This window comes from Pelophylax lessonae, assembly GCF_965119305.1.
Source record: "Pelophylax lessonae genome assembly, chromosome: 10".
NCBI lineage: Eukaryota > Metazoa > Chordata > Amphibia > Anura > Ranidae > Pelophylax > Pelophylax lessonae.
Genome location: NC_138777.1, coordinates 183,364,568 through 183,384,334, shown reverse-complemented (window position 1 = coordinate 183,384,334; position 19,767 = coordinate 183,364,568). Strand labels below are relative to the sequence as shown.

Here is a 19,767-nt window from a genome sequence, read left to right as displayed (position 1 = left end):
ATGTACTCTTTTTTATCCTTTAATAAAGTGCGGCTCATAATGCTCTAGGTCAGTGGTTCTCAACTGAGGTCCTCAGGACCCACTAACAGGCCAGATTTGAAGTATCACCTTGGAGAGATGCAGACTAGAATACTGCAATCACTGAGCTGCAAAATATATCACCTGTGATGTATTTCAGTTATCTTGCAAACCTGGCCTGTTAGTGGGTCCTGAGGACAGGAGTTGAGAAACACTGCTCTAGGCATTTGAGCCCTATTGTTTTACTCTGTGTGTGTATATATATACACAGTGCCTTGCGAAATTATTCGGCCCCATTGAACTTTGCAACCTTTTGCCACATTTCAGGCTTCAAACATAAAGATATAAAACTGTAATTGTTTGTGAAGAATCAACAACAAGTGTGGCACAATCATGAAATTCATGGAACGAAATTTATTGGATATTTCAAACTTTTTTAACAAATAAAAAACTGAAAAATTGGGCGTGCAAAATTATTCGATCCCCTTAAGTCAATACTTTGTAGCGCCACCTTTTGCTGCGATTACAGCTGTAAGTCACTTGGGGCATGTCTCTATCAGTTTTCCACATCGAGAGACTGAAATTTTTGCCCATTCCTCCTTGCAAAACAGCTCGAGCTCAGTGAGGTTGGATGGAGAGCGTTTGTGAACAGCAGTTTTCAGTTCTTTCCACAGCTTCTTGATTGGATTCAGGTCTGGACTTTGACTTGGCCATTCTAACACCTGGATATGTTTATTTGTGAACCATTCCATTGTAGATTTTGCTTTATGTTTTGGATCATTGTCTTGTTGGAAGACAAATCTCCGTCCCAGTCTCAGGTCTTTTGCAGACTCCATCAGGTTTTCTTCCAGAATGGTCCTGTATTTGGCTCCATCCATCTTCCCATCAATTTTAACCATCTTCCCTGTCCCTGCTGAAGAAAAGCAGGCCCAAACCATGATGCTGCCACCACCATGTTTCACAGTGGGGATGGTGTGTTCAGGGTGATGAGCTGTGTTGCTTTTACGCCAAACATAACGTTTTGCATTGTTGCCAAAAAGTTTGATTTTGGTTTCATCTGACCAGAGCACCTTCTTCCACATGTTTGGTGTGTCTCCCAGGTGGCGTGTGGCAAACTTTAAACGACACTTTTTATGGATATCTGTAAGAAATGGCTTTCTTCTTGCCACTCTTCCATAAAGGCCAGATTTGTGCAGTATATGACTGATTGTTGTCCTATGGACAGAGTCTCCCACCTCAGCTGTAGATCTCTGCAGTTCATCCAGAGTGATCATGGGCCTCTTGGCTGCATCTCTGATCAGTCTTCTCCTTGTATGAGCTGAAAGTTTAGAGGGACGGCCAGGTCTTCGTAGATTTGCAGTGGTCTGATACTCCTTCCATTTCAATATTATCGCTTGCACAGTGCTCCTTGGGATGTTTAAAGCTTGGGAAATCTTTTTGTATCCAAATCCGGCTTTCAACTTCTCCACAACAGTATCTCGGACCTGCCTGGTGTGTTCCTTGTTCTTCATGATGCTCTCTGCGCTTTAAACAGACCTCTGAGACTATCACAGTGCAGGTGCATTTATACGGAGAATTGATTACACACAGGTGAATTCTATTTATCATCATTAGTCATTTAGGTCAACATTGGATCATTCAGAGATCCTCACTGAACTTCTGGAGAGAGTTTGCTGCACTGAAAGTAAAGGGGCTGAATAATTTTGCACGCCCAATTTTTCAGTTTTTTATTTGTTAACAAAGTTTGAAATATCCAATAAATTTCGTTCCACTTCATGATTGTGTCCCACTTGTTGATTCTTCACAAAAAATTGTGAGTTACAATTACAGTTACAATTACAGTTTTATATCTTTATGTTTGAAGCCTGAAATGTGGCAAAGGTCGAAAAGTTCAAGGGGGCCGAATACTTTCGCAAGGCGCTATATATATATATATATATATATATATATATATATATATATATATATACACATATATATACGTATATATATATATATATATATATATATATATTTTTTTTTTTTTTTTTCAGTCCTGATAATACATAACTAGTCAAATGAAATATAACCACAACCACTATATATACCCTTTAAAAGACAAGTAATGAAAAGCCGTACCCAGCCTGTAGTAAACCAAAGGCATCACACCTTTACCACAGTTCTTGCACTGCAATGCCAACTGCTGGTAAAGTCTATTTGCAATACTATTGCCTATTGCAAAGACTTCTTTCTGCCAAGCAATGCAACCAGCAGCAGACTTAAGGTCTCTCTGCTGTTTCCAGGGGGGCTGTGGGAGATATGAAACGTCTATATAGCCCCAGGGAATTTATATTTTATGAGCACTGAAAGGATCAAACAGATAGTTGATAATAATGATATACTGTAAATGACTCACTCATCCTTGTGATTCTGGTAGTAATCGATGTCTTTATTTCCAAGAACGGTCCTCTTTACAAACACAGAGAGGGCACTCCAGCTTATTATAATCAGAGCCAACTCCAGCATGTTCCACTTACTGCGGAAATACCCCCATTTAAGAGCTTTCATGAGTTTTCCCTGTGGACAGAATACAAAGTGTTATATAGTTTTAAAGACACATAAATTCCATTAACAATATTGGAGCTTATGTGCAAGCAATCATTTTTGCATGTTTCATTTTAAAGTTTGTGCTGCAAAATTGACAGTTGGAAGTTACCTTCCTTGTTAATGCACTTGTCATACATTACCCCTAGTAAAGCAGACCTTACATTAAAAAGCAAGGGTCACATACCTTGCACAATTAAATAAAAAATGTATGAAAAAAAATTAAAAGTTACTCACTTTATACCCTAGCTTCTGTCCCTGAGCTTTCTGCAGGGGTCTTAGGAAAGCTGATGGTCCCAAATCTTGTGAGATTGCTCCAGCACTGTGTAAGAGAATCGTATCATGGGATTTGTGGTTCTCAGCTTTTCCAGGATCCCAGGAGAAGGCCCAGTAACATCACCCTCATCTGGGAAAGCAATGCTACAAGACAATTTATTGTTTATTTCAGCTTATGTTGACTTCTTAAATTTACCTGTGCTTCTTTACAATGGGAGGAAGGGTAGGGGGTCTATAGGATAAGCATACCTTAAGTGCCGGTTCACACATATGCAATGCGGGAACCCTGCGAATCCACTGCGGGTTCCTGCATCACACTCGACTCGCATGCAGTTTACACTTCCATATGCAAATCGCTGGGGATGTAAATACAAAGTTAACGACACCCCCAGATCTGTTCGCATATCGCAGTGCAAACTATCAATTTGGACATGAATTGGATGGCAAAGGTGTGAACACCCATCCAATCCGATTCTGGTGCGGACCAAAAAAAAGGTCCTAATTATTGTCATGCTACGAGTTGGCCCTTTCCGTGCCTTAAAAAAGTTGTATTAAAAAAAAGGGTCCTGTGCGACTGCGATGCAAATTCAGCTATACAATCTTTTGTATGTGCATGTGATTTGCAGAGCAGTGTGCCTTGAATCACATGCAATGTCTGACATTTCGTGTGTGAACTGGCACTGAATTTTGATGTACGCAGTTATGGCCCATTCACGTTAGAGCGAACTGCTCTGCAACACTCTGCAGTATATTAGTGCACTCTGGCGCATTGTTTTAGCCAGCGGATTTAAAATGATTGGGCTGTAACAAACCTCAACGTGCACAAATTTAGGTTATGCTGTTTTTATTTGTAGTGCATTGTAATGCAGGGATGTTCTGGAGGTGGGTTCAAAACTAACGACACTGCAACACAACAATGTGTGAATGGTCTGCTACTACATGTTCAATGCTCATGCATGCAGCAAGTAAGGTCAATTTTGTGCATGTTCTAACCATAAAAGTGACACACATTTCCTTATTCTTCAAAAATATTCCATACACATTTCTACTACTGAATGGCCTGTTATCTTTTTTCATGAAAGTGTTTTTCTGCAGCCTTGTAATGTTCTTCTTGACCTACCGAACTTCCCCCTTTCCGCCTCAACTGCATTTATTTGGAATGAGAAATGCACATTTATTGCAGTTATGTGCACTGCTCTATACGCACTAAGAATCCCATAGTCCATAGTCCATCTTGGGAGCGTGCAAGAGAGAAGCCTGACTACGTTCTAACATACAGTGGGACCATGGAGAACAAACATAGCCACCTTCTAACAAGAAGTTGTATCACAGCAGGAAAAAGGATTTTGGAGATTTGGAGGAGGCTGAGAGCAATAGAAGGGGCTTTTTTTTTTTTTTAAATAAGAATACATACTGGGAAAAAAATGATGTTCTTTTTTTGTTGTGACAACAATATCCTAAATTCTCCACAAGAATTTCCTTTTTTTAAACCAGAGTGTTTTTGGTGTCACTTTAATTCTTGCATTGGGTCAATAATAAGGTGACCACAATTTAAAAATGAAATCTGGAAACACCCTACTGACACCACCCCCCCCCCCTTCATTTTTATTGGGGTTGGGACAGTGGCAGAACTGGGGGGATTGGGTGTAATGACAGCATGCAAAAACCGCCACACCAAATTTTGAGTGGCCAAATTGTACTAAGAATGGGAGGGGGTTAGAGGGGTATGGTTTAATAACATCTGAGCCTACTTTGCTCTGGGTCAAGAGAGCAGACCCAGGTGTGTACTGCATGCCACCGTCACAAGCAAGTGTAAGGCGGCCAATAATCCACATCCTTACCTCCTGCAACAAAGTCTGCACAAGCCGAGTGGGGGGGGACTGGGAAGACCACGTAGTATCATCATGTGACATCATCAATAACCCCAGATACAGCAGGGAGCAGAAACACTCCTCCCCTCTCTCCTCCTGGCAAATCACAGAACTGTTACTGCAATGGATTACTCTGCCGTCACCAAGGCTGGGGACACCATTATTAAATTTAGAATGAAATTGGGGACACGTTCTTTTAACCAAGGAGGAAATTGGGGATTTTTCTTTCCTGTGGACTGTCCCTGGAAACCAGGATCGTCTGCTCTCCCTAGTCTGTGATTAAGAAAGAACTGAAGCCACTGAATCATTATAGGATCCAAGTCTCTATCATTTTTAGCAGAGGAGACCAACAATGAAAGCTTGTGTATTTATCTTTGTTTTCTTAAATCTGAGCAAAATAAATCAGCATAATCTCTGTATAACTTAAGCATCAGAGAACCATGTAGATAGAAGTAACTATAGTCAACCATACAAGTCATGAGCAATACAGATAGCTGAGCTCGTTGGTTTCACTCAGTCAACCTTACCTGCATCACCATGTAGTATATAACGAAGAGGAAATAAATAACTTCCGCTGCCACAACAAAGATATGTAAGCCATCTGTGTAGGGATACAGCCTGACACTTTGAAGATCAGCATGAGTCATAAAGGTACCTTAGAGAGAAAGGCTAAGTTACTATTTTTGTGCTATTTTGTAAAGGAGCAAAAACATATCATTCATAATTTGATCTATTTTTGTTCAGAATTATTTTTATACATACTGTAAGTACACATTTAGGAGATCTTCATAATAGAAGCTAATATAAAAAAGGCAGATACAACAAGAGCCAAGACTTTCAAACACTTCACTAAATTTCTGTCTAGTAGTCCCATAGCAGAAAACTGCTGGCTTTAATAATGTTAACTCTTAGAGCAGGTAACAAACAGGGAGGGATAGTCTACAAAATTACACAAATATTTAATATCTCAATTTCTGTTTGTGTGTATGGGGCTTTAGGGTCCTTTCACACAGGCGGTCAGATCTGGTCCACCTGTCAGTTTTTCAGGCGGACCTGATCAGATCCTCCATTCACCCCTATGGAGCAGTGGATGTAAGCAGTGACATCCGCTGACACCCACCACTATTTGATCTCCATCCGTCTGGAGGATCGGATCATACAAGATCGGGTGAAAACAGACAGACGGTCTGTTTTCACCCGATTTCCTCATAGGGAAGAGTGGGCCTGTGTCCGGCTCCGCTCTGCACGGTGAGCAGAGACAGACCTGTCATCCGCCTGCTCAGCGGGGCTTAGCGGAGCAATCTCCTGCTGAGCAAAGCGGACCGCCCATGTAAAAGGCCCCTTAGGTTTTGCGGTAATTTCACTGCATTTATGATTCAACTATTAAAGTGTTTATAAACCCATGAACAAAATTATAGTGTGTTGCATCTTACAGGCCTTAGATATGATAGGCGCACTGGTTTTCATTAAGGCTTTTTTCCCTTTATTATTACCCAGTGATCCTGCACTTCTATCCCAAAGTAACAACGCTCACTCGCAATGGAGGATCAGCAACGTCATCCTAAGGCAGTGATGGCAAACCTTGGCACCCCAGCTGTTTTGGAACTACATTTCCCATGATGCTCAACTACACGGCAGAGTGCATGAGCATCATGGGAAATGTAGTTCCAAAACATCTGGGGTGCCAAGGTTCCCCATCACTGTCCTAAGGGCTCGTTTACAGTTGTGGTGAGCAGCGTAAATATGCAGCAGAGACATATTTTTTAATGCTCTCCAACCACTCCAACTTAAGCTGCAGACAGCAGACGGAAGTTCAGACACTTCGCGGTGCTACTACCCACCGAACATGACCCATTCAAGTTAAACAGGGCTGCGCTGCAACCGCACGCATGCTGTTGTAGCGCGGTGGTGCAGCATTTAGAGGGTTAAAACAGGTGGTCAGTAAACAACATCACCTCCTCAATGCCTGTCAAGCGCCTCCTAAAAGTTATCCGCAGTTGGACACAGCACACCAGTGACAGTTGTATGTGTAAACTAGGTCTAAAGCCCACACACTGCTAGTTTTTTTTTTTTTTTTTTCAACCCAGCTCAGGTCAAAGCCTCTGAACTAACAATTCAATGTTAGTACAGTTATCTGCCTTGCTGTTCTATTGTGTTCTGACAAGGGGGCGGCCCCGCCTGCCAGAACACTTCGGTCTGCACTTTCGGCGCTCTCAGCATTGGCTCTCAGCCGTTGACTGACTGTGCTGATTGGGAGCCAGTTGGCTGACCTTTTTTATTCATGCCCCTTAGACAGGGTGGATTCTGTCAGACTGGCTGCAGTACATACAGGCCAAATGTCGGCCGGTTTCTATTGAGCTGGCCAATGCTGCCCAACATTCGGTCCGTGTGTACAGGGCTTAAGACAGAACTACAGACAACTTTTCTCTCTTTTCCATTACATGGAGAAGGTTCTGTGGTCTCAACAAACTTTCTGAAAACATTGTTTGAGATAGGATTGCAGGAAATAGGATAGCACTGGAGTTCTGGTCAGATCAACAGGTATTGTTTTAGACTTTTTGACATCTCAACAAAATGCTTTCAAAAGTAATGTAACGGACCAAAAGGGAGAAATAGAAGTTCATTGTTAGGGTTTAGATATACTTCCAGACAGATGTGTTGTTATGCTGATAGAATTTTAAAATCCTCTTACTGTTTCACCTACCTAATGCATTGGTCTCAAACATTAGCTGGACAATGCAGAAGAGGTTGACATTGGCATTATAAATCGTAAATTCTACAAAAAGAGCCCTAGTGAAATCGTCCAACCAGACATTGTTGAAAAGGTATTGCAGAATCCTGAAAAGAGAAAGAAACATCAAGACGTAATTGAACAGCAGAATCTTTGCTTGCTTTTGACTCTAGAGACGCATTATTTGTTCCCTTCTGCTCCACCTCCCACAACTGTAATTCTCTCATTCCTGCTGTGTATGAGACTCTTCAGCTGCAGCCAGGAAAAAAATATTATTGCTAAAATGCTAGCATGGAGAAACAGTTTCTATAATTCAAAGTATGAGTAATTGCCTGCAATGTTTAGCAGGATGTTTTGGCCTTGAGTATGCAGTATGTGTCATTCCAGTTACCCAGCCTATACAACGCAAAACAGATCACAACGCTGTTATCTTCCAGCACAGGAAGGGTTGGTCTTTACTTCAGAGGAACCTTGGTCAGGGCCATCTTACTGAATGGGCGTGCTGGGCAGTTGCCCGGGGCCCCACATGCCCGAGGGCGACCCAGCCCCAGCCAAGCATTAGTCCTGATTCCCGCAAGCATCCCACCACTGAACTTACCAGGTGGCAAGCGTATGTCGGCCCTGCACTGCTGTCAGGCCACTTGGACCATGGAGGGGTAGCCTAAAATTAAAATTGCAGGAATGCCTGTTCGCCTCCATGGGAACAGGCACACACAGGACAGTCGAGTCTGACTCCTGTCCATGTGTGTGTTAACCGGACCCAGCCACGGAACTTGGAAGCTGTTATTAGCCTGGCACTGCTGTACCAATAAATATCGCCTTATCGATAATTTGCATTTTTATTCACGTGGGTGAGTGTGTAGGCAGGGCCCCAGTGCACTGCATTGCCCGGGGCCCTTTAATGCTCTTAAGATGGCACTGACCTTGGTGCAGGAGATCAGTACTTAAACAAGAGTTTACATTACATTAAGTTTACATTAGGGAGGGTTAGGACACGTTCATATCATCATGTTTTATGTGGGATATAATGCAGGATCACAGCATGCCAAAAGCACATTAAAACTACCTACCATTAAATTCTATGAAGCTCTTGATATCAATACATTTGGGGTTAATTACTAAAACTGGAGGGTGCAAATTTTGGTGCAGCTCTGCATAGAAACCAATCAGCTTCCAGGTTTTATTGCCAAAGTTTAATTAAACAAGCTGATTGGCTACTGATCGGGTAAATGGAATAGCCATTTATTTGTCAAACATTTATTTCTGATTATCAAACAATTTATTCTGATTAAGCAGATATATTGGATTTATATTTTGTTAGAAGTCTTATTGTGTAACATCTGTATTTTGTGTTAAAATGCTATTTACACTTCCGGCTGTGAAGAATGCTATCTCAGCCTGCTCCTCCAAGGAGCCACTGGAAGTCACAAGCCTATGTGAACAACTATTTGCATATGAATGAATGTCACTAGCAAGTAGCGTGCATGTGTATTATTTAAACAAATTAAAGAACCGCCTTATAATTTAGTAATTCTAATATGGTGGTGGCACTGAACTCCTTACCCTAAAGTCACAGGTATCTCCTCTCCTGCTCAAACCCTAGATTGTATCATCCATTGGGGTCCTGATGTTGAGCATTGAGGCTACTTTGCCCCCCGCCCCCCCCGTTGCCCAATAATAATCAAGCAGTTAATATGAATATAAGCTTTTATTAAAGTAATAAAGGCACTGCTGCTGCCTGCGGATCCTGCTCAGCAACCCCTCTCACATCACTGTCGGCATCACAGCCTTGCTGGGGCCAAATTCCATAGACAATCCCAGATAGCAAGCATTGAGCTGCAAGTTTAAAAATGATTTGCTAAGCTATTGCTAGACTTGCTAGACTTGCCAGACTTTACAAGTTTGTTGCACAATTGCAGCAAGTCTGCATTGCATGACTCCAGATGCACTTTCTTTGCAAACATTCTGCAAGTCTGCTGCAAGTTCTGGTTCAGTTATGTTGTGCAATAGTCATCCCACCACAGGGGTCACTGTGACTTTCAGAGATTTTACTGTGTAGACTCACCACTAAAACTTTGCTCTTGCTATAGACTTGCCACACAAATTTGCTACAAATTGGAAAAGTGTCAACTACAACTTGGGCTTCAAGTGCTCTGCAAGTGTTCAACTTGCCAGTGAAAATGTGCAGCAATGTGCCTGTGAAAAGTTAACAGATTTACAATTCAACACTGCCACAAATTTGTGGCAATTTATCCCTGCTATTTGGGATCTAGAAAGCAAGCCTGTGCAGGGTTCAGAAAGAGAATTTCAGAATGCATCACACAAAAGATGACAATCCAAAAATTCCTTGCCATGTTTTGTGATGGCAGCGCCTAATCGTGAGGCTTTTGCTGAACACCATGTGGATTAATTTACATTGGTCCAGCTTGGAGCAATGTAAGATTTGTATGTGCCATACTTATGGTATCGCCTGTGATCTCTAATAGCTACCGGGTCCTGTGCAGGGGCACCAAATAGAGATCACTTTGCATTAGCTCAATGAATGCAAAGGCATCTCTGATTGGACGAAGTGGAGAGGCAGGGCAGTGATGTCACATTCTCCTCCTTGTCCATTCAGAGAATGCTTTGCACTTATTGAGGAATTGCAAAGCATTCTCTAAATGGTCCACAAAGTCCAACACAGCTCCAGGTTTGTCCATGCTACTTTTGCCCTGATATAGTCAGAGTGATGATCCGGCTCACAGCCACATCGTATGAAGATAAATTTAAATGGATGATCTAGACAACATCACAGCAATAACAGGAAGAAGGAAGTCTTATCGACGAAATGTCAGGGCGTGTGTGCGCGGTCGCCTCATACCAGTGTCACGCTTGGCCACGCTACGGTCTCCTGGCAAATACGGGTCAGATCGGGTGATGTGTCATGGAGCGTGCATGTCTTATTGAATGCCTTCATTTCTATTAATTGCTGTAAGTAGACATCTTGAGGGGAGTGAGGCTGTATGTGTCAAATTTTATATATTAAAGTTGCGGAATTACACTATGTGCCCCTACTCTTCATTTACATGCTACCATGAATGGAGTAATATATGAAGGCTAATAAGGTGTATATGGAGTTTCGATCTTGCGGTTGTTGGAGACGTCCACATGGTGATCGGAGTATACTCTGAGGGAGTTGTTTGATCATTGATCTGGTGAGTTCCAGGAGAGAGGGGGGAGCACTGGTGTTTGGTGGATTTATGGTGGATGGATAAGAAATCCTTCACACCCTTTCCCTGAGATTTGGACTGTCACTTACTGACACCGTCTTGTGATTGAAAACTGCATTAATTTCTGTTTGTCATCAGTCCTCCCACATGGGAGTCACCTTGACATCAGCAGACTTATTCATTAGCGCTGTTAGTGTTGTGGATTCATCTATAATTTTTTAGATTGTCTATTACACCTTTGTCAGGAAGAAGGACTTGTTAACACGTTTCACACCCAGCGGCTCTTAGTCATAACAGTCATCACTATGACACAAATATGGCATTGATGTGCGATCATCCATTTAGGTTTATCGTCATTCTCTGAATGGTGCCGTGCTGAGTGGATGACCTCCTGTGTTAACAATGCAGAAAAACAGCCGCCGCTCTGCATGGGACCTGGAAGCAAGTTTGGATCAGTTTGTTGTACTACAGGGATTTCAAGAGGAATCTCACAAGTATAGTATATAAATAGTTACACTGGTTCAAGCTGGATCACTAACTATGTAAAAATATCCATACCTAGAATTTTTTCTTTAGTGCTGGTTCACACTAGGTCGCTCCGACTTAGGGGGCGACCTGTGAAGTTGCGTGCAGCGCGACTTCGGCGCGACTTGCACGGACTTCATAAAATGAATGTCAATGCAAGTCGCCTCCAGGTCGCCCCGAAGTAGTACAGGACCCTTTTTCTAAGTCGGAGCGACTTGCGTCGCTCCTATTAGAACCGGTCCTGTACTACTCAATGACCGCGACGGTGCAAGACTTGCCAGGCTGACCAAGTCGCCTGACAAGTCGTATTAGTGTGAACCGGAACTAAAACCAAGTTCCCCTTTAATAACAAGTGATGTTTATAAAAATAAATAAATAAAACAAGAAAAAAAAAACACCAATAAGGTAAAATGTTGGTGTAGCTCATGACATCTGGTAGGTGTTCAAATTGTCACTTTCATCTTATGGAATTAAAACAAACACTTCCACTTCTTGCATACAGTAATGTTTATGTATTAATTCCTCTTCAGTTCTATGTTAGATAAGTGATTATGGTTGGAAAGCATATTATCAAAGGAGACAGATCTAAAAATTATATTTCAAGTTTTCTTGGATACCTTCGAGGCCACGCTACTTTTTTTAGCAGTCCCCAGACCCTCCTGCTTATCTTTGTCATGTCTACATGAAGATTTAGCATTTCATTTTTTTCTCCAGTGCTTTCTTCGGCTTGTTTTCTCAGTTTATTTTCCCTGGGAAATTAAGGTGTGGGCCCCTAACTTCTTTGATGAATTCTCATGACATTACCCATATTGGAGAAATCATACCACTGGATTTTCCATAAGCAAGATGTAACTATTGTTTGATGTGTTCCTTAATTCCATCAGCCAAATCAAAAAGTCATTGTTATGAATGTAGACATTTTTTAAGTAAAAAATAAATAAAATTAGGACAATACCTGCGTGCAGTTGTTCTATCACTTCCTAAATGTACCACATAACCCCCTCCGCGGTATGTTGACAGTCGACCCCAGGTAGGGTGGCCTCTAAGCTTGGACTGGCTCTTGTAGTACCAGGCAGAATTAGTGTTAGTTGCATTGGTAAATGCAGAGGAATTCCAGTCTTCACCATAATGTTCCATATCCTCGGTATCCAGGGAATAAGGTGCTCGACATTCATCAATCGTATTGTGGAGGACAGAAGCTACTGGGCAAGAGTCCTTCTTGACTCGCAGCTGGCGAAACCTTGCATTGCCAACCAGCTTGGAGTTACCATCCGTCACAAAGCCTGTCCCACATCAAACAAAGAAGTATAAATTATTTAAATATATTAACCCTCAGGCCAATTCTGACACTTCTCACATACATGGAAAAACCAGCATTTTTTTGCTAGAAAATTACTTACAACCCCCAAATGTTTTATATTTCTTGAAAGCAGAAAAAAAATGGTAGTTCTTGCACTTTTCTATATTGTCTAATATTTGGGCAACCATTTTTAAATGCAAACTTTTAGGACAAAATACACTTTAATGAATTTTAGTGCACACAAACACAATATAATACCCATTTTTTGGATAGAATATAAACAATGATGCTACGCTTAGTAAACAGAGACCTAATATGTCATGCTTTAAATTGCGTACGCCCATAGAACTGAGACAAACTGTTACTTAAAAATATCCATAGGCGACACTTTAAAATCTTTTAGAGGTTACCAGTTTAGAGTTACACAGGGGGTCTGGTGCTAGAATTATTTCACTAACGTTCACAGCTATACCTCACATGTGTGATGCGATTACACCATATACATAGGCAGGTGGGACTTATGTATGCGTTTGCATTTTTGTATTTTTACAACCTTTTTTTACACTGTCCCTTTAATTTTTTATCAACTTTATTGATATCACAAGGGAAGAACAACATTCCTTGTGGTAGCTATAAGCATGACAGGTGCTCATTATGGAGAGATCTGAGGTCTATTAGACCACAAATTTCTCCTCTGCCCTAAAAGCATCTAATCAAACTGTGATCGATTTAATCAGATGCTTTACAAGCTGGTAACAGCTAGTAAACATCAAACTGAAGCTAGAAGCAAGAAAATCCTATTTTCTTCTGGTTTCTTACATCACAGAAGGCAGGCAGGTATGGATGTGCCTTCATCCCCTCACAGAGCACAAGTACACCAAGTGGTAGTGGTACCAGGCTCCCCGTTTGCACAGGAGAGCCCGGTAAAGGTGGTGGGTGGCCCCCTTCCACGCCCTGTAGAAGTGACCGAGTGATTGTGTAGCCACTTGGATCACTTCTACAGTAAAGCCCATCGACAGCTGAAAATTGTGATGGGGGCATCATCCCAGTATAACCGCTTCAACCTGAGGATGTGCAGGTATGTCCTAAGGGGATAAAGTGGTTAAATGATAAATTATATACTTCTACCTGTTAAAAAAGTATATACAGTACTGTGCAAAAGTTTTAGGTAGGTGTGAAGAAATCCTGTAAAGTAGGAATGCTTTCAAAAATATATATCTTAATTGTTTATTTTTCATCAATGTACAAAATGCAAAGTGAGCGAACAGAAGAAAAATCTAAATCAAATCAATAATTGGTGTGACTACCCTTTGGCTTCAAACCAGCATCTATTCTTAGGGCTCTTTCACACGGGCTTTCCGTGTGAGAGCTCCGCTGCGGGACTTTTTTTTTTTTCACGGAGCGGATGACATTTCTGTCATCCGCTCCGTAGGTCCGCATATCATCCCATCCGTTTGCGGATGATATGCGGACCTAATGTAAGTCTATGAGGATTGCGGATGTCAGCGGATGACACCGCTGACATCCGATTTTCCTTCCTTTCCGTTTTTTGAACGGAACAAAAATAGGGTTCTGTTCCATTCGAAAAAACGGAACAGAACTGAAAGGAAGGAAATCGGATGTCAGCGGATGGTATTCCGCTGACATCCGCAATGCCATAGACATTCATTATGTCCGCAAATCATCCGCAAAAAAATAGGATGATTTGCGGACATACGGAAAGCCCGTGTGAAAGAGCCCTCACACTAGCACACTTTGTACACTTGCATGAAGTCGGGGATTTTGTACGATTACAGTCAGGTGTATGAATAATCAATTTTACCAAGCAGGGGCTAATGATCATCAATTTCATTTGTAGGTTGAAACATAGTCATTAACTGAAACAGAAACAGCTGTGTAGGAGACTTAAAACTAGGTGAGGAACAGCCAATCTCTGCTAATAAGATGAGATTATGGAAGACAGTTTCATGTCACAGGTCATACACCATGGCAAGAGGAAGTACAGGAACAAGACACAAGGTACTGCCTCAGCAAGGTCTCTCCCAGGCAAAGCAGACTGGGGTTTCAAGATATGCCGTTCAAGCTCTTTTGAAGAAGCACATATTCTTGATATGTCTCTACCGTACTACGTACTTGTATGAGAAAATATCCTGTTGTATTGCTTCCTCTGTGTGAAATCCCTGGTGTTCCTGCCAGTCTCTGTGCTTTCTGACACTGTGGTCAGTTCTCTAGCTATGCTGAGAACTTAGCCTGCTCTCCTCCAATGATCAGACATGTCCTGACCCCCCCCCCCTTCTCACACACACATCCTTTCACTGGGAAGTTCAGTGTACTTGTGTTTCTCCTCCCTCCAGCTCTTATGCAGCTGGGAACAGAGGATATGTGATCACTTCTAAAAAAAAAGTGTTTATAATGTTTTGTTTTAATAACAATACACAAATGTTTTGCCTTTCATTAAAATTTTAAACTGAATGGGTTGTTTTACAACGTGATCATTTACATACACTTGTTTGCAGCAGACATCGCTTCGACATCTAAAAATGTCCAGCAGTGCCATTAGCACAGAACTGGCAGAAATCAGTGGGACCCAGGTACAACCATCTACTGTCTGTCTAGAGGTGGTCTTCATGAAAGAATTGCGGCCAAAAAGCCAAACCTCCGATGTGGAAACAAGGTTAAAGCTAAACTCCAGCTTTTGATACATTTTACATAGTTCATTTGGGCCAAACTTGGCCAAATGAACTACGTCCCTCACTAACATGTGAGGCCCCTGGATGTGCAGTTTTAACTGTATGTAGTTGAGGATACATACAGCATATCGCACTGTGTTCCTGGGTTCGAGCCGAGACTTCCTGTTTCATACCCGGAACACAATAGAGTCTATCTGATCGGCGCTTAGCCATTCACAGAAAGCAATGTATTCTAGCAATGACTACAAAGCTTCCTCTGAGTCAGAGACACGGGCTGATAAGGTCACAACCTCCAACTCAACTGAATATCAATACATCACTTTCTCTGAAGGGCTGAGTGCCGATTTATACTGTACATCCAGCGACCTTACATGTTAATAAGGGGCATTGTTTATTTGGGCCAAGCTGGTCCAAACAAACTATGTAAAGTGTATCAAAAGCTGGAGTGCAGCTTTAAGAGACTCTACAATCCACAAATATAAAAAGAGAAAACAAGGTGCCAGGTCAGTGAGAGTAAAAACAATGACACTTTATTCCAACATCCACCTACATCTGAATAACTTACAGACTGTATGTAGAGGTGCTGTGGTATCATGTGTGGTATTCCAAGACAGTAGACAGGGTGGGCTGGAGGACTGCTGAAGATGTCTGGACCCGCTGAAGATGACAACTGGGGCAAATCGCATTAGCAAACTGCAAGGCTCCCACCTGCCGAGTGACCGAAGCTAGGGAGACCACCACTCACAAAAGTTTACACCTGCCACGTAAGAGAACAGGAGAACGGCAGCGTCACAGACTCTCACGCACCACTACTGGCTGCAACAAGACAGGGCACGCAAGCTGGGGACGGGGCGGGCTGCAACTAGTTTCTGAGTCCCAGCCTCCTTCTTCAGGCTCACCCACCCTGCCCAGAGAGGGGAGAATATATACTATCACCCAGACGATGATAGCACTAAACAGGAGGGGGAATGGGAAGGTGAATGAACGGGGCGGGGCAGGGCTGTCCTACAAAATGCTCTGCAGAAGCATCCAGATAGCCTAGAATCGAGCAGCAATAATTGGTCTTCCCGGGGAGCAGATGGTAGAAGTACAGGTGCTTATAAAGCTCCCTATACAGAAGTTGATATTCTCCTGTAGTGTTAACTTTATCTTTAAATGGCTGATCTACTAGGGCAGTGATGGCGAAGCTTGGCACCCCAGATGTTTTGGAACTACATTTCCCATGATGCTCAGCTACACCGCAGAGTGCATGAGAATCATGGGAAATGTAGTTCCAAAACATCTGGGGTGCCAACAGTTTTGCCATCACTGTACTAGGGTTTTTAGTTCCAGCTTTTAGGATTCTAGGGGATCCTGTATGAGTTTTTTGTATGTTCCTTTATCTGACAACAGTCTTTCTGCTTCTTTAAGATAGTCCAATCTATCTTGAACCACCACACCTCCTCCCTTTTCTGCCTGTTTGATAATAATGTTTTTTTTCTGACCTAGAGAATCTAGGGCTAGCTTTTCCTTTTTGGTCAAGTTTTGGTGTTTATGATGGTTAGACTGTGCAGATATACACAATTGGGGCAAGTACGCAAACAATCCACGATAACATAGGAACTGGGGTGCAAAAAAATTACAGCAGGTGCTAAGGACTGATGAGTCAAAATCTGAAATATTTGGCTGTAGCAGGAGGCAGCTTGTTTGCCACAGGGCTGGAGAGCCGTACAATAATGAGTGTCTGCAGGCAACAGTAAAGCATGGTGGAGGTTCCTTGCAAGTTTGGGGCTGCATTTCTGGAAATGGTTAATGGTGTGCCTAGTGCTGAGAAATACAGGTAGATACTTATTCATTATATTAAAAAAGAATAGCGCGCAAATGCAAAAGAAATAACTACCAAATCTGAAGACAATCCATAAATAAAAATGGGGGTTTGGTCCCACCATATGGCCATATCGTGCTCAAGCCCACTACTGCGTCAAAGTACCCCATTATCAGTGGGTCCTACACTATCCATGAAAAAGAGATGAATCCAGCCTTTCTAACCCTTGGAGATAATACTCCTTGCTGGGAAGGATGTGCAAATGCACTACAGGGGACTCCTCCTATATCCACTTGATGGTGGACACTGATTGAGTACAGGTGTGTGTGGGGGGGGGGGTGGGGAGGGTTGCTCAACCTCGATAGTCTGGTCAGACCGAATACATAATAAACAGGCAAAAAATTTGGGGGAGCATACCCATGTATTTCTAAAGCTGCTGCAGCTATGAACCAAAAGACATGTATATTAAAAAAGAATAGCGCGCAAATGCAAAAGAAATAACTACCAAATCTGAAGACAATCCATAAATAAAAATGGGGGTTTGGTCCCACCATATGGCCATATCGTGCTCAAGCCCACTACTGCGTCAAAGTACCCCATTATCAGTGGGTCCTACACTATCCATGAAAAAGAGATGAATCCAGCCTTTCTAACCCTTGGAGATAATACTCCTTCCTGGGAAGGATGTGCAAATGCACTACAGGGGACTCCTCCTATATCCACTTGATGGTGGACACTGATTAATATACATGTCTTTTGGTTCATAGCTGCAGCAGCTTTAGAAATACATGGGTATGCTCCCCCAAATTTTTTGCCTGTTTATTATGTATTCGGTCTGACCAGACTATCGAGTTTGAGCAACCCTCCCTACCCCCCCACACACACCTGTACTCAATCAGTGTCCACCATCAAGTGGATATAGGAGGAGTCCCCTGTAGTGCATTTGCACATGCTTCCCAGCAAGGAGTATTATCTCCAAGGGTTAGAAAGGCTGGATTCATCTCTTTTTCATGGATAGTGTAGGACCCACTGATAATGGGGTACTTTGACGCAGTAGTGGGCTTGAGCACGATATGGCCATATGGTGGGACCAAACCCCCATTTTTATTTATGGATTGTCTTCAGATTTGGTAGTTATTTCTTTTGCATTTGCGCGCTATTCTTTTTTAATATACATGTCTTTTGGTTCATAGCTGCAGCAGCTTTAGAAATACATGGGTATGCTCCCCCAAATTTTTTGCCTGTTTATTATGTATTCGGTCTGACCAGACTATCGAGGTTGAGCAACCCTCCCCACTCCCCCCACACACACCTGTACTCAATCAGTGTCCACCATCAAGTGGATATAGGAGGAGTCCCCTGTAGTGCATTTGCACATCCTTCCCAGCAAGGAGTATTATCTCCAAGGGTTAGAAAGGCTGGATTCATCTCTTTTTCATGGATAGTGTAGGACCCACTTATTCATTATGCCATACCATCTTCGAGATGTGTGATCAGTCACAAATTTTTTATGTTATTCAGACATATTTTCAGCGTAAAGAAGAACAAACAGTCCTGGATGGTTTGGCCCCCACAGAGCCCTAATCAACATCATTGAGTCTGTCTGGTATTACATGAAGAGACAGAAGGATTTGAGGCAGCCTACATCCACAGAAGATCTGCGATTAGTTCTCCAAGATGTTTGGAAAAACCTACCTGCCGTTTTCTTTCAAAAACTGTGTGCAAGTGTACCTAGAAGAATCTATGTTGTTTTCAAGGCAAATGGTGGTCACACCAAATATTGACTTGACTTGGATTTATTTTCTGTTCATCTACTTCTCATTTTGTTAATTAATAAAAATAATATAATACTGAAAATACTAGCGCACTGCCACCAAAATGCTATTAGTACAACACCAGTATTCAGCTTCTGCTGCCACTTAAAGTGTGTTCCCACACTTACTGTATATACAAACTAAAGCCACATTGCATATTCCACACAGAAAGTTATGAATAATGAAGATTTTGCACTGAATTGGATTCTATTAACTTTGTTACTCACTGGTTGTGATTTATCATGCTATGTGGCTAATTTGCATGAAATATTTCTTATTAAAGCGGAGTTCCACCCTGAAAAATTTTTTTTCACTGTTCGCTTTCTCTAAATTACCTGTAAAACAATTGGATAATTAATTTTTTTTTTCATTTTGTTTTTATTTACTTACCTTGTTTTTAAAGAAAATATACTTACCTTACCTCCTCATCCTCCCTCTGCGGCCACGGCCCGCCGTCACTTCCTTCTTGCGTTAACTCCTGGGAGCTGAACATCATCGCTCCCAGGAATCAATGCGCCTGCACCGGCACCGCTCGTCAGTTCCGGCGCAGGCACGTCATTCCCTGCTAAACAGCTTCTGTGCATGCTGGGCCAGTGTAGGGCATTCTGGGACCGAAGAGGACGCCCTGGCTTCAGCTGCCCACACCTGAGATGGCAGCGCTGGACAAGAAATTTTCAAGGTAAGTATTTCTTCTTCTTAAAGGTAAGTGCAACCTGGGACAGTTGAGAGGCTATCCATTCTGAAATGCACTAGCCCTGACTGTCCCGGAGGTTTTTTTATCTACATTTTTTTTTCCAGGCCGGAACTCCACTTTAAGTGCATGTTGGTTAATTTGAGATATCATTTGGATGGTGTGCTTATCTAATAATATTGAAAATAAAACAGCAGCACTACACTATTTTATGTTGTTTTAATTGATAAAAAAAATAAACTTTTATTTCTATTT

At 42.1% G+C, this 19,767-nt stretch overlaps 1 protein-coding gene across 1 annotated transcript in view; it reads right to left on the bottom strand.

Moving 5' to 3' along the window:
* Window positions 1-19,767, bottom strand: part of LOC309566016 (polycystin-1-like protein 2) — a gene marked incomplete at its 5' end in the record, with an annotated part of 162,574 nt that overhangs the window by 13,400 nt on the left and 129,407 nt on the right. The window contains 4 exons of the mRNA XM_082271035.1: window positions 2,414-2,574; window positions 5,276-5,403; window positions 7,453-7,586; window positions 12,169-12,496. Coding sequence (XP_082127161.1) covers window positions 2,414-2,574; window positions 5,276-5,403; window positions 7,453-7,586; window positions 12,169-12,496 — 751 coding nt within the window. The remainder of the gene's footprint in view (window positions 1-2,413; window positions 2,575-5,275; window positions 5,404-7,452; window positions 7,587-12,168; window positions 12,497-19,767) is intronic.